The following is a 14,980-nucleotide window of genomic DNA, read 5'->3' as shown; positions in this document are numbered from 1 at the left end:
GCTTCTTTATATAGTAGGGGAGTTTCAACCCTAGTACAAGTCTAAATAAGGTAAAAATCATTTTCTGACCCTTTTTCCCAGTAAAACACGATCCGTAGTTAAAATCGGGCATGATCCGCACCGTAATATCCTGTTAATGGCAGATATTTCAGCTCCTCATTCGTCCTCTTTAGTTGTTCCCTTTAACCTCTATTATTTGTTTCGCTCGAGCTTGATTCTTTCCATGTTTGGCCATGCCCGATTCTCAACGTATCATTCGTCCCACCCTGGCTCCGATCTGTGGGCACCTTTGGCCTTAACCGAGCCATCGTCGAATCACGCTGTCCCTCGTTTCTTCAGCGATAAATTGAGGATAACTATATCCCCGATTTTATCCCTACACAGACATAATGTACCTATACATGACTTAAAAAAATCAACATGTGATAACTAATGCAACTTCATTCAAGAAAAACATCTCATAAACCATAAAGCTTTTGAAGCACTTCTCGAAATTGGACAGGTGACCTTAACCCCTTTTTCATATGTAAAATATTTCTTTACCAAGGAGAACCTATAAGCTATACAAACCACCATGTGGGGATATGTTACCCAATCAGGGGTATCGACTCGATTGGTGATCCGTCACTATAGTGCCACATGCATCTTTCATGAATCCAATCTTGGGATATTGACTCGATCGATTGAGCTGTCTTACCAATCATATGAATTTGACATGCGGGTTGCTAACAACATAGGTATAATCTCTATATTGGGATGCATAATCTTAACTCTTTGGGTCCCATACATACTGTTTGCAATAAATTATTTATGGTACAAAAATAAATTGCAACTACAATATAAATATAAAGAAATATAATTTTATTGATAAATAATTGTGGGTACAATTATCTTTCTCCCTTGATTCTTCTCTCCTGATTATCTCCATGATTCGAGGGTTAGAACAACGTGTTTCTCGAATGTAGGATGATGCAAACCTTCATTGGATGTATTTGATCCCCATGAAATTATGTCTATACGGCCGCATCTTGATCTCTTTGTGAATATCCCATGAGTTTATGGGATTTTCGAGATGATCTCCATTTTTGAGATATCTTTTTAAAGGATTATGTAACCCTTTTTATATAAGTGATCTAGGGTTAGGGTAAAGTAGCCTCCAAGCAACACTTACAGACTCCTAAAATTTCACGAGGTCTTGTAGTATCTTGAGTTTAAGATTTAGCTTGATCCATTAAAATTTCGATGTCTACAAATGCCCCCTATTTCAAGGTTTGTTGGGGTGTAGGCTTGGCAAAACTTGAAAACAAGACTTGAAATACCCGATCATCACAACAGAAAATTTTGAAGCTTGTAGTTTTGATTTACAGGAGGAAGAGATGAAGGGTAGAATTAGTCCCACTGGGCGTGACAATTTGTTTACAACAAATTATTTGTGGTACAAAAAAAAATTGCAACCACAATATAAATATGAAGAAACATAATTTAATTGATAGATAATTGTGGATACAATTCTGTTTCTCTCTTGATTCTTCTCTCCTAATTCTCTCACAGATTCGATGGTTAGAACAATGTGTTTCTCAAATGTAGGATGATGCAAACTTTCATGGGATGTATTTGATCTCCATGAAATTATGTCTTTACGGCCGCATCTTGATCTCTTTGTGAATATCCCATGAGTTAATGTGATTTTCGAGATAATCTCCATTTTTGAGATATCTTTTTTAAAGGATTATGTAACCCTTTATGTAGGAGTGACCTAGGGTTAGAGTAAAGTAGCCTCCAAGCAACACTGACAAACTCCTAGAATTTCAAGAGGTCTTGTAGTATCTTGAGTTTAAAATTTAGCTTGATCCATTAAAATTTCAATGTCTACACATACTTATGTGACTTAAGAATATTCCTAAAAATCATTTCAAAATATTATTTCACTTTTGACCCTTAAATATAATCTTTAAAATTAGCCTTGAAAGCCCATCTTTCTATTAAACTCATAGAAACATTTCTTTTGGCTCACTTGAAACTCATACAAGAATCATAAAACATTATACTTTGGCTCATGTAACGGCCTTATACTTCTAAAAATGAAATTATCTTTGCGATAAAACCTTTATAATGTATGCCATACCATTTCATAGTCAAATGAGCCAATGCCGCCGTACGTGATCAGCTTGACCGGTAAGCTTCACGTCCTTCGGAGTCGTTGGGTCTAGGGTTTTGAGTATGTATGTAAGTATATATGTATGTATGTATGTATGTTATGGATAGGTCGGGGCCCTGTTCCGACCACAGTACATCCATCAGTAGAGGCTTGTAGACATATCCTGCCAGTCAGTGCAATATGTTGGGTTTGTAGGACTTGTATGTATATTTTTGTTGGTTTGTCAGTTGTAGTAGTTATGACTGCCTTGTCGGCCCAGCTTTATATTGATATTTAGTCAGAGTTAGTTTCCGTTCAGTTTTATATTTTGTTTCACAAATTGTCTTGCAATGTAGACCTATGGCCAAAGTATGACATTGTATGTTTAGAGTCCCCAGTCGTAAGTTGGTACGCTAGGTTAAGTTAGGTACCGGGTGCCGGTCTCGCTTCCCAGGTTCGGAGCATGTCGATAGACATACTTTTGTTACTGTTAGAAGTGTTCAATAGATACTTGCCTTAGTTAAAGTGTTAAAAAAGAAAATTAGAACCAACTTTAAAGGGCTATGTATGTGTTTGACCTTTTTTTGTGTTATAGCGTTTGAAGGTATTTTAGTAAATTTATCGATTATAGTTATAGTATGATAAATATAAAAGTTTTGTTTAACAAAAATAAATATACGTCCAAACATTATGTATATGAAAAAACAATAAATTACAATATATCCAAAGAGAGTGTAAGGGCATAGAAAAACGAGTCAGATCCACTGAGAGCTCTCCAAGCCTGGAATGTGCAACGCGATGGACAAACAACAAAGGACCGGCGAAGGGGAACAATACGAGGGCGGATTACTTTGCCGGTTTGCCCATCTCGTGTTGCCATACTTAGAACCTGCAGGTCTAGCCTCCGTCTCAGCAACCTGCAAGGCGTTACGTGTAGTTTCCAAGGCTATTACTTCCAGAAGAATCTCCGACGCTTCTAGAGGCATGGAGACTTACCCCATTTCTTTCTTCAACTCCGTCGACTCCGAACTTTACGCCTACTTCATCTACTCCTCTGTTCAGACCCTACCCACCTCCCCATCCTTCGCCGGTCTATGCTGGGGAGGAGAAATTGGAGGTTCAGGTCGGGTTAGGCAGCACCCGTTCGTAATCCGGGTGGAAGGTTCTAACGGGTGCGGGTGTGAGAGTTGCGACTTGGATTGCCCGTGCATGGATTTTTCTTCCGGGTTGCCGACCCGAGAATGCGGGCCGAGTTGCCATTGCGGGTCAGAGTGCAGGAACAGGTTAACTCAGAAAGGAGTATCAGCGAAGCTGAAGGTGGTGAAGGATAGGAGAAAAGGGTGGAGTTTGGTTGCTGCTGATTTCACTCCAAAAGGGAAGTTCATATGCGAGTACACAGGTATTTCTGTTATTATTTCTATTATTGTTGTTGTTGTTTAATATACATATGTTTTTTTTTAAGGTATTAAATGAATTTTTAGAGTAAGCTACCCTTACTTGTACTCCATAGCTAAATGAATTCCGAGAGTAAATTGATAGCTCATTACTCTGAAATAAATTGTTATTTGTTGGTAACTGATCTTTGTTAGGCTTTTCCTTGGATTATCGAGGAACGGTTTTCCTTTTTTGTTTATAGTTGTAGTCTGATATAATTGACTGTTGGCACAGAACAATATGCTCGCATGAACTCCCATTAAGCGGATTACAAGGTCTTAGATAGTTAGATTTAAGATACTGCATCTAATATGCCTCTTCAGTTGCTTTATTATGTGGATGGGAACATTGACAAATCGATAAAGATTGTCATGCAATGCTCAGTTGGTGGGGCAATCTGTTAAACTTTTTCAAGGCTGATGTTCCCAGGGTACAAAGTTTAACCAACCCAAGGTTTCAGATTGATTCTTATCTCAGGCGAACTTACATACTGATCAGTATGGAGCATCATTGAAAGAGTTTGTTAATTAATAGCTATATTGATGAAACCATTGGTTTCTTAATATAATAATAACAAAGGCTCTATACAGGGACCAGTTGTTATCACACTTATGCTAGTTTTGTTGTTTGCTAGGAGTTTTCTCCTTAAAAGACTTGTATCACAGTGTAGGGATAAGTGTGAGATTTAGAGAATCTTTAGTTTTAAAGAAATCCAACTCACAAAAAAATTCTTAAAACAAAATAGAGAGAGAAGAAGAAGAAATAATTTATCGGTATTGGAATAAACTGGGCTGAAATGAGTGGAATGAACACAAAGGATTCATATAGTCAACTCTGACTATTTAGAATTGATGCATAATTGATGTGACATATATTGAGCAGTGAAAAACATCGGGCCAATAAACAAGATGTTGTGATATAAAGAAATAGGGGAGTTAAGTCAAAAAGGTGACACCAAGAAAACTAAATATTCTCACGGTTCTGGTCATATGCTACTTAAGGTGCAGAAGTGAGGAAACTGAATTTGGGTTTGTAGTGAATACCATCCAATGTTTGATGTGGTCGAAGGCAATTGATTTTCCCGTCTGTGGTTGTGATTTATGGAGAAATTTTGAATCTTTGGTAGGATCTTTTTTTTGTTTTTAATTTAAATGAGGGTAATGGTTGTACTTGTGGTGGAAAGACGACATGTTGAAGTGTGAACTCTGGAAGATTTTATCTCCGTCCGTTGCTTGCTTATACACAAAAGCACAGACGTGTGTATAAGCCTAGAACTTTCTTTTGAAAGGCTTTCTGACCCTAAGAGTTGGAGGTTGAAATCAGCAGATAAGGCTCATGCTTTTGGTTTTGTGAAAAGATTAGATGGTTAAACAACTTGAATTAGGGAGGCAGTTCAAAGTTTTCAGGTGAAGTAATGAAAGGACAATAGGGTTTAGTAGTTTTCTTTTTGTGCATACTACTAGGATAAATTTTGATAAATTCAGTTTATCTATGAATGATAATTTCAAAAGCTTTTTGACATCTGAAGACCTATAAAATTCAGTTTAATGTCTTATCATGTGCAAGGTCCTTTTTGGGCCTGATTTTCTTTTTCTTTTTGCAGGAGAACTTTTGACCACCGAGGAAGCAAGAAATCGCCAGAAACTGTATGACAAAATTTCAAAGAGTAGCCGCTTTTCGCCTGCACTGCTGGTTGTGAGGGAGCACCTTCCATCTGGAAACGTGTGCATGAGATTCAACATTGATGCTACCAGAATTGGCAATATTGCACGTTTCATTAACCATTCCTGCGATGGTGGTAACCTTTGTACAATGATAGTTCGAAGTTCGGGAGCACTGCTACCCCGAGTTTGCTTTTTCTCTTCCAGGGATATTTTGAAGAATGAAGAGCTCAGTTTCAGTTATGGGGATACTACGCTTAACCTAACAGGCTCTCAATGCTTTTGCGGTAGTGCATGTTGTTGTGGGATCCTTCCATCAGAGCACACATGATGTGGTAAGGTAACATTCCATTTCTTTAAACATTGTGGTATATTTATACTTCGAGGTGCATTCCTACATGGGGACAATGCATGCCACTATCAAGTTCAGCTCTAAAGCACATGGCGTTGAACATACAATGCTGTAATCCAGAAAAGATTGAAGAGGCCATCGAAGGGTGTGGTGGAATATTAAGATTCCTTCACTCTTAACCAGTGACTTTCCTTGGTTCGTGCCCTGGGAATGGAGTCCACTTCGGTAGGGATGCTAAAAACTCCCCATAGTGAGCTTTCAGCAGTGTGAATCAGGATAAGTCGGGTTAGTGAGTTCTGAACACCGGATGATTTGAATAAAAAAGAAAAGAAAAATTTGAAGAGTCAGTCCTGCAACTAAATGTTTTTTTTTTCTGTGCCTGATATGACGTTCTGTGACGGCAGATGCAAGCTAGATTCACATTCAATTGAGAAGGGAGGATATTGTGTTGTTGGAATTTATCTCCTCAAGGAAAAGATGCTGTGTTTGTCAAGCTGCTAGACAAAGCTAATGGATAAGAAGGCACTAGGTGGACAAGAAAAGGGAGTGGTGGACGAGACAAAATATTTGGCACTTTTGTGATCACTTTGATGACTGAAGAAGAGCATGGCAGAACAATGGAATTGACAGGTTATTTAGGATTTATATATTTGGGAAAGTTAAAAAGATGTAAGCCAGCAAAGAAAATGTTCACGTGCTACTGTCAAATGAAAAACAACCTTGGAAAAAGCACCATAATGACAGGGTATTCCATTACAACGATGCAGATGTAAAGTATAAAAAGGTCTGACACAATTGCTAGGAAAAGACTTATTTGGCTATTTTGCTTGTTGAAATGGTGAAAAGATTATCCGTCTCAATGTGGACTTCGTCGTTGGAAGATTTGAAGAACTGCAGCTACCCAAAGTTGAACTCTAATGGACAAAGAAAGAAACAATGCTAATGATTTGCGAATATTCAGAAATTAAGGGACCACTGAGAAGGTAACTATCGAAATTCAGATACAATTCCAACAGTTTCTTCATACATGAAATAAAGAAGGAAAGAAAAGCATCTTCTGGGGTTGGATCAAGTAAAAGAAAAAATTCCATTTTGTGGTAAAACAAACATGAACTTGACAAGAATTTTGAGAATTTCTTGAATTTAACGACTTTTATTCAAAATCCGAAGCATGACAGAAACCAAACTTATAGTCCTATTGTAAAAAATGGCAAGAGTAGATTACATCACTGTTTCAACCAAGTTATGGTGGTTGACTAGGGTGTCTATTGATTAATTCGGTTTTAATTGAAGTATTTGCTGCTGTTAGCTATTATACTTGCTAAATTCTACAGTTGAGGGAGATAAAGTTGGGGAAAGGAATAATAGCATTCTCCTTGGTTTTGCAAGTCAACAAGAATTGATGGCAAGAGGAGTCACTAGAAATAGTTGAAGAAAAAAATAGACACTTCCAAGCAGATGATTATGATAATAAAGAAGAAAGCTAAAAGGGTACATGGAAAGGTGATTGTGAAGCAGAAGCCATTTGGCACATGCCTCCGAAGCTGAAAAAAGATGCTGGTGACTGTTGCTTAAGCATTCTTTGATTGGAGTTCATGAAAGTGTTTGACCAATTACAACTGCTGACTCAAATAAGTGGAAGGGACTAACTGGTGGAGCTTGTGTAGTTTTAAACATATCACTTGGGAATTCAGATTAGACAAAGAGAAAGCAAACGAAGTAACCAGTACTGGTCCATTAGATTGGGGAAAAGTTAGTGCTAAAGAGAACAAGAAATATCAAAGACCTGGAAGGAGAATACAAGGATATTGCCTAAGATGTCTAGAAAGTAGCCTAAAATTTACTAGTGGAAATCTGAAGAATGAAACCCAGCATGACATAGAGCAACAGCAAGGAATTGTTTTTGAGGGTTAAAAATTGATTGCTTAAGGATGATGATTCTTTTGGGTGTAAGGTTAGTTTTGCTTTGATCGATCTCTCTTTTACAATTATTTGTACTTGTAAGAGCTTTTGTGTAAATGTTCTTTTACCTCTGCAAATCTCTCTATTCCCTGTCAAAAGAGTATTTATTTGACTTCTAACAAAATTGTCTTTTGACTTTTATCTTCAGATTGTAATAGCAATGAAAGAACAATTATAATATATCCGTTTAATTTTGAGTTACTGTAATTCCAGACATTAGGTTATCATGCAACACAGCATCATCTTAATATTTCTCTTCTTCTCCTTTTGTTTTTATATAAAAACAAAAGGCAGAGGATGCAGGAACCTCACTGTCGAAGTCCGGACGGCTTCCTTTACTAATGCGGAAACAAACACCTCAAGATTAGATTAAGAGTGAAATATAGGAAATACAAAAGTAGTTATAGAGAGTTTGATATTACCACAATAAAGATGAAATAACAAGAACAAAAAGGCAAATAAGGAGCTTATATCCAAGATATGGAACCAACTAGCAATTAACGATATATAAAACCCAAGACCTCAAGTTGCGTGCGAGCCAAGAGCACATACTATCAACTAAAAATAAAATTGATTACCACAAGGGAAATTCACCTTCTAGCAGTCAAAACTTGTTCATCAGAGAACATAGCTAGGGGTGTACAAAGCAAACCGATAAATCGCACCAAATCAATAATCCAGTCAAACCGAGAAAAAAAAAATCTGACTATGATTCAGTTTGATTTGGTTTGGTGTGAAAAAAAAAATCTGACCATAGTTGGTTTGATTTGGTTTTAATTAAAAAAAGTCAAACTGAAACCAAACCAATCCGATATTAAATGTATAGAAATTTCAAATATATTTAATACATAAGAATAGTTAATGTAATGTAATTTATAAATATTTCTTATCTTTTCCATAGTTTTATTTTTTAACCTATTATTTCAAGGTTGAACTTAAAACTTTTGAATGCTCCAATAAATTTTATAGCCCATAAATGTTAGTAACTCAAATAATGCTAACAGAAGTTCAAACCAAAATCAATCAATACTAATGCTAACAAAAGACATTCAATTCAAGACTAGGAATGACAATGTATTAGACATCTATTTTTTTTTAGTTTTGCAATGTTTTAGATAAAAATGCATAACCTATTTTTATTTTTTCTTTAGTACTTAGTTATGTAATTAATAGTGTCACGACCCAAACTAGAGGCCCATGATTGGCATCCGGGCCATACCTGCCGAGCACCAACGTACATTTTATCTAACCATGTTATTATCTATAAGGGCCGATGAGATCAACATAAATGGTAGACATGAATCATGAACAACCAACAATGACGGATAATGGCATGAACATACATAACATGGGCCGACAAGGCTGTCATGAAGCTATATATAAGGTACGAGCTGACAAGCTGCCATGAGAGTCTATACAACAAAAATCAGCCGACAAGGCAATCCAAACTATACATGAGTCAACACCTATCTATGAGCCTATAAAGGAATATAAGTGCTGTAATATTACCGGAACAGAGCCCTGACATACCCATAATGTCTATAACAAAAGTGCATATCAAGACCACGGCAAGTCTGGAGAAGGGATCTCGCCAACCGCTGAACTGCGCAGCCTACTGTGGTAGGGGAGCTGCGTCTACCTGTCTATCAGGACATGCAGCCCGACATGCAACGTCCAGAAATAAAAGGGACGTCAGTACGAATAAAGTATCGAGTATGTTAGGCAGAAAAGCATAAACAAGAACAGTAATGTAAAAAGAGAGATATAGGAGATACAACCTGTAACATCAGAGTGCCTCTGGGGGTTACTGATATAAAATGCATAATACATATATATACATAAACTTTTTAAAACATTCGCCTTTGTGGGCATCATCATCATCATATCGTACCCGGCCTCAAAGAGGACTCGGTAAAAGCGTACCCGACCATCATAAGGTTCGGTAGAATCGTACCCGGCCACGTGAAGCTCGGTAAACCCAACTGATCAGTGGTTGCACAATAGGTGCCATACCCCGCCGACTATAGCGCGGCTCGGTAGAGTAAAATAGATACATATATATAATGCATGCTCGACTCATGGAATCACGTTCTGAATCTTTCGGAGTGATGTAAGGTCGGTAACCTTAGTACACATTATTAGGACTAACTCTTCGTCGTGGATCTTATAAGAATCAAGAAGTACCAACAATATTGATACGGTAAGAATAAGAGAAGTAACATCAACATCAATCATTCCATAAGAAGGGAAACAATGTAAGTACTACTAGCTTCTAAGAGTGGAGTATCTTTGGAAGCTCATTCATTACATTATGTAGAATCAGAGTCGTGAAAAAGAAGGAAAGGGATAGCCTCACATACCTTGTATATACTTCCCAATATCAAGCTATGCAAATGTCACGACTCCCTAGTCTACAATAAGAGAAATGATACTATCGTTATCGTGTAAGCGTCGTAACTATTATATATCCACTACAACCTATTTTACGATGAAACGGACAATACCTCTCCTATTTATATGACTTCCCACAAGTTAAAACAATCACCAAATAGCCCAATCAATATCAATAATAATCATGTTAAGCCTCCTAAAATAGTCCACCAACCAACAACATTACTAACAAGCTTTTCGATAGATATCTCACAAGTTCTAGCTTCAACGACTTAGCAGCAACTTGGATAACCTTAAATACATGTAGAGTAAGAGGTTCCTTACCTTTAAACAGATAGAACAACTTCAGTTTGACCTTACTTCAACACGAAATATCCTTCCAGTGTTGCCACAAGAGCAAGGAAGCGAAACTAGCAATCAATTCGGTTTTTTCGGCACTAGAATCACTTTGGAAGACTTTAAAATCACCTAGGGTTGGTATTAAAAACTTGAGAGAGTATTTTACAGAACTTAAACCACTTAAAACAACCTCCCACATGAGCTAGAACCACACAAAAATCAGCAATAACAACAAGAACAAGAAACTTACTAGCGCCACAGGATTCCCGACACTTGATTTGTGTTGTTTACCCTTTGTTTGGGTCTTGGATCACGAGAGAACTTTGAGAGAGAGTTTTTATGTGTTTAGGGTCTGAAAATAGTGAAAAATAATGAGTTAAAACGGGCTTAAGGCATCTCATATATATCAATATATCTCAACCTCCTATGTGGGTCCCATAGAAAGCTTTGCACAGTCTTGAAAAAATGCGAATATCTCTCTACTGCTACATCTTATCGATAAACGGTTTAATGCATTGGAAACTAGAATCTTAGATCTTCAATTAGATGGGTAGATCACCCCGTAATTCCAAGTAAATTGAGAGAAAATCCTAGTAAAATTTTACTTAAAGTTTAAGTGAAATTATGGACGTAAGTTGTCGACATTGTTTCATAACTCATTTGACTTCAAGACTTATGATACAAATATTATATGATTCAAATACCTTAAAACACGACCTCCTGAGAATATTAAGCACCTCTAGTTTTACCCAAAAATATGGGTTACAACATCCTTGATTTGTTTAACTTCTAATACTTGTTAACCACTCTTATACACCCTTGTATCATTTAAGACAATAAGATTAACTTCTCATCATCTCAGAGATAATCTCTTCTCAGATTTACGTCGAATAACTTATGGCGTGATCTAATGTATGCGAATATGGGTTGTAACACCCTCCCCCTTAGGAAAATTCATCCTCGAATGGAAGGGTTTATGGGGAGTCTAACTCATCGTTGATTCCAACGGAAATTTTCGGCCGGGTTTCCCCTATAAAATGAACACTAGCCAAACTTGCAAGCAACTAAACCAATCCTACGGCCTCACAAGGCTATACAAAACATTATGGATATGTACATTAACTAAGAGTACTTTCAAGCTATTGTTTACCTCATAGAACTGTTTCAGCTTCCATTGCGTCCTGCGTTCCCCCGACATCCTCATTATCTTTAATCTAGAATAGGTAAGGGTATTTATACTTCATCTCCTCGTCTTCTTTCCATGTCATTTCTTCCATATTCTTGTTCCTCCATAATACTTTGACGGAAGCTAAATCCTTTGTTCTCAGCTTGCGCACTTGTCGATCTAATATAGCCACTGGCACTTCTTCATATGATAGATACTTCGTAACTTGTACATCTTTGATAGGGACGACCCGAGAAGGGTCTCCAATACATTTCCTCAACACAGATACATGGAATACCGGGTGGACATGTAACACTCCACAAATTTATAAAAGTTTCGAGACACGCTAATAATAGAATTAAATTATTATTATTATTATTATTATTAATAATAATAATAATAATTAATGTTTCTCTAATTGTTGCAAGTCTCGTGTGTGTGTGTGTGCATATATATATATATATATATATATATATATATATATATATATATATATGCACACACACACACACGAGACTGGTTATACAATTAGAGAAACATTAATAATTTTAATGTTAGTAATTACTAAAAGTATGTATAATTAAATACTACTTAAGTTATCAAAAAAAAAAGAAAAAAAAGAAAAGGGGGAACACGTGCCAAGTAAGCCCATAAAGGGCTGTTGGACCAAACATAATAGCCTCACAGAGGCGTGAATACCTTACCAGAAGCAAATAGAATTAACATTCTGCTGGCTCGAGAAACAAAGGCAGCAACTATTCACGCACGACAACAAAAATTCTAGAGTTCTTCATAACTCACTTATTTTTTTTACTCAGGTATATAAAATTCCCTATTCTCAATTACCCTATAGTAGTAATAGGTAAGAGTTGAATAGTTAATTTCCTTCTTTCTCTATATCAACAATAGATTTCATGTTTAGGTGTGAAACTTTAAAATTGATTAAAATGCATTGGTTATTGTATAATTAATTGTTTGACTGGTGTCAATTGGACTGAGGCCTACGTATTGGCTCGAAAAGTTTTGAGGTGAGTTGATATAACCCTTTACCAAAGTGGTTTAATTCACAAAAGTATGCATACAAGGTGTTTGATGAATTGGCTAAAAAAGTAAATATGTACTTAATTGAAGTGAGTGAGTTCCTATTAGCTTAGAATTATTTTAGTTAAAGTTAGATGATTTATTTTGATATATGTGCATAAATTTTCAGATTTTTGTGTTATTCTTATATGCCATTTTCATGTCGAAAATTCATGAAAAAGAAAGAATATTTAGAAATAATTTTGAATGTTTATTTCATTCTTATGCCATACCTTACATTTAAGAATTTTAGAATAAGTATGTTTGAAAGATTTAGACTTGAAAAGTCAGAAGAAGAAGTTTTAGAAAGAAAAGAGTTTTGGGAGTATCCTTTATTCTGAGAAGGGATCATCGTCCAGGCCGAGGGTCCTGACCAAGGCGTTGACTTCCTGAAACTACTTGTGACAAAGTAGGGAGCACAAGATCCGAGGGTCTCGTTGTTGAGAATTCACTTAGCTAGGCTAAGGTATGATATATGAGCACTGAGAATCATGAAGCAAGTGACACCTCATGGATTGGGACTATTCGATCATGTTGGGATCGAATCCGTGCCGATCACATGGTGACTAAGACAGAAATAGGTCAGAATAGTTGGAACTCCCAAAGTATAAAGAGAAGTATTTTTTTGAAAAAGACAAGAATTTCTTTTAGAATATTCATAAACTGCTAGTATGCAATTATTTTAGAATTATTCTTATAAGCTTTATGTTTTACATGCATTTAGAACCTTTGCTCGTAATGTATATGTTAGTAAAGTTTCGCCCCCTATTCTTGAGACTTACCGAGTAATATGGATGGTACTAACATTCTCTTTTGGGAACCTACGTTGGTCTGCAGTACAACATAGGAACTGAATTTGCAGGCGAGCAGGCAACGAGTTAGGACTTCCTTCCCTTCTAGTGCTATTGGTAAGCTCCGCTTTTGTTTGTGGTATTCCTTAGAGTCATTTTTATTTAGCTATTTCTTTGTTTACGTAGAGAACTGGCCAGGAAATCTCATGTCCTGAGCAGTGCGTCAGTTTATCAGTAGAGGCTTCATAGACATAGTTGTTGGGTTAAGATTCAGATGTTTTTTTATAATAACTTAGCAGTAATTCAGTAGTACTACGAATAAAGTTTTGGAGTTGATTTATTTAAATATTTAAATTAATCAAAAGTATTTTGTTAGAGTATTGCCTTGTTGCATATAAAGTTTGGAGTTATAATAGATTTGATAAACAGAGATGGTTTGCTCGGTCATATTTAGTGATCAAGTGTCGGTCCTGGCTTGTTCAGAAAAGGGGTCATGACAGGACAAATTCCAATTCGGATAGCAATTCTAACTCATAAGCAACCTGTCCAATTCATCGAAGGATCTTGTACGACCCGATATATAGCAGACTCAGATTACCCTTGTTCCTAAAACGCATAACACCCTTCATCGGTGAGATCCTCAGTAAAACCCAATCACTAAACTCAAACTCTAGCTCATGATATCAGACATCAGAATAAAATTTTTGCCTAGTTTGCACCATCCTCAGTTGTTCTTCTATCACTTTCACCTTCTCAATGGCTTAGTGAATCAAATCTGGCCCATATAATTCTGTTTCACCGACTTCGAACCATACAACTAGCGATCCACATCTCCTCCCGTACAGCTCCTCATACAGGGACATTTTATTACTGCAATGGTAGCTATTATTATAGGCGAATTCTATGAGTGGCAGATGGTCATTCCAATTACCCTTGAAATCTAGATTACATGCTTGTAGCATATCTTCGAGTGTCTGAATGGTACATTCAGCCAGTCCGTCAGTCTGTGGATGTAATGTAGTGTTGAGAGTCACTTATGTGGCTAAACCCTTCTGAAAAGATCTCCAAAAGTTAGCTGTAAATTTTTCTCCTCAGTATGATATAATAGATATCGACACACCATGAAGCCTAACAATCTCCTTAATCTACAACCTCGCACAATCTTCAACCGTGTAAGTTGTCTTAACTAGCAACAAATGGGCAGATTTTGTAAGTCGATCAATTATCACCCAGATAGAGTAAAACTTATGATAAGAGTGAGCTAATCCAATAATGAAGTCCATATTGATCACCTCCCATTTCCAGGTCGGAATCTCTATATTCTGAATCAATCCACTAGGTTTTTGATGCTCGATCTTTACTTGTTGACAATGAGGACACTGGGCTACTAATTCTACAATAGACTTCTTCATGTTATCCCACTAATACAGCTCCTTAACATCATGATACATCTTTGTCGAGCCAAGATGGATGGAACATCGGAACTGATGAATATCAATCATAATCTTCTCTCGCAACCCTGCCACATTGGGCACACATAATCGGCCCTGGTATCTCAGTGTCCCATCTCCTCCGATCTCAAAATCTGTAATCTTACGCTGCTGAATTCCCTCTCTCAGTCGTACTAAGGTAGGATCTTCATATTGCCCTGCTTTCACCTCGACTACC

The 14,980-nt window shown here is 36.7% G+C and overlaps 1 protein-coding gene across 5 annotated transcripts; it reads left to right on the top strand.

Moving 5' to 3' along the window:
• Nucleotides 1-2,850: 2,850 nt before the first annotated feature.
• LOC107795654 (histone-lysine N-methyltransferase SUVR3) lies at nucleotides 2,851-7,737 on the top strand. Of its 5 annotated transcripts, none has more exons than XR_001650188.2 (3): nucleotides 2,858-3,536; nucleotides 5,175-5,869; nucleotides 5,989-7,737. XR_001650188.2 is itself a non-coding variant. In XM_016618360.2 (3 exons), exons 1-2 carry the CDS (start codon nucleotides 2,924-2,926, stop codon nucleotides 5,561-5,563), a joined length of 1,002 nt encoding a protein of 333 aa, XP_016473846.1. In that variant the 5' UTR covers nucleotides 2,858-2,923; the 3' UTR covers nucleotides 5,564-5,567; nucleotides 5,989-7,737. The 5 variants fall into 5 exon arrangements, 3 of the variants coding, with proteins under 3 accessions (XP_016473819.1, XP_016473846.1, XP_016473841.1); XR_001650194.2 differs by having other exon boundaries at nucleotides 5,175-6,567; nucleotides 6,919-7,737; XM_016618360.2 differs by having other exon boundaries at nucleotides 5,175-5,567.
• The last annotated feature ends 7,243 nt before the right edge of the window (nucleotides 7,738-14,980 follow it).

The sequence above is a fragment of the Nicotiana tabacum genome, chromosome 22, assembly GCF_000715075.1.
Source record: "Nicotiana tabacum cultivar K326 chromosome 22, ASM71507v2, whole genome shotgun sequence".
NCBI classification, from domain to species: Eukaryota; Viridiplantae; Streptophyta; class Magnoliopsida; order Solanales; family Solanaceae; genus Nicotiana; species Nicotiana tabacum.
The sequence above is the reverse complement of the archived record's forward strand: the minus strand, read 5'-3'. Positions and strand labels throughout refer to the sequence as shown.

Bases quoted from the DNA above. Each gene is read 5' to 3' on its own strand.
- LOC107795654 (XM_016618333.2), top strand. From the start codon at position 2,924: ATGTGCAACGCGATGGACAAACAACAAAGGACCGGCGAAGGGGAACAA. The intron at 3,537-5,174 runs GTATTTCTGTTA...TTCTTTTTGCAG, and splicing joins GTTCATATGCGAGTACACAG to GAGAACTTTTGACCACCGAG.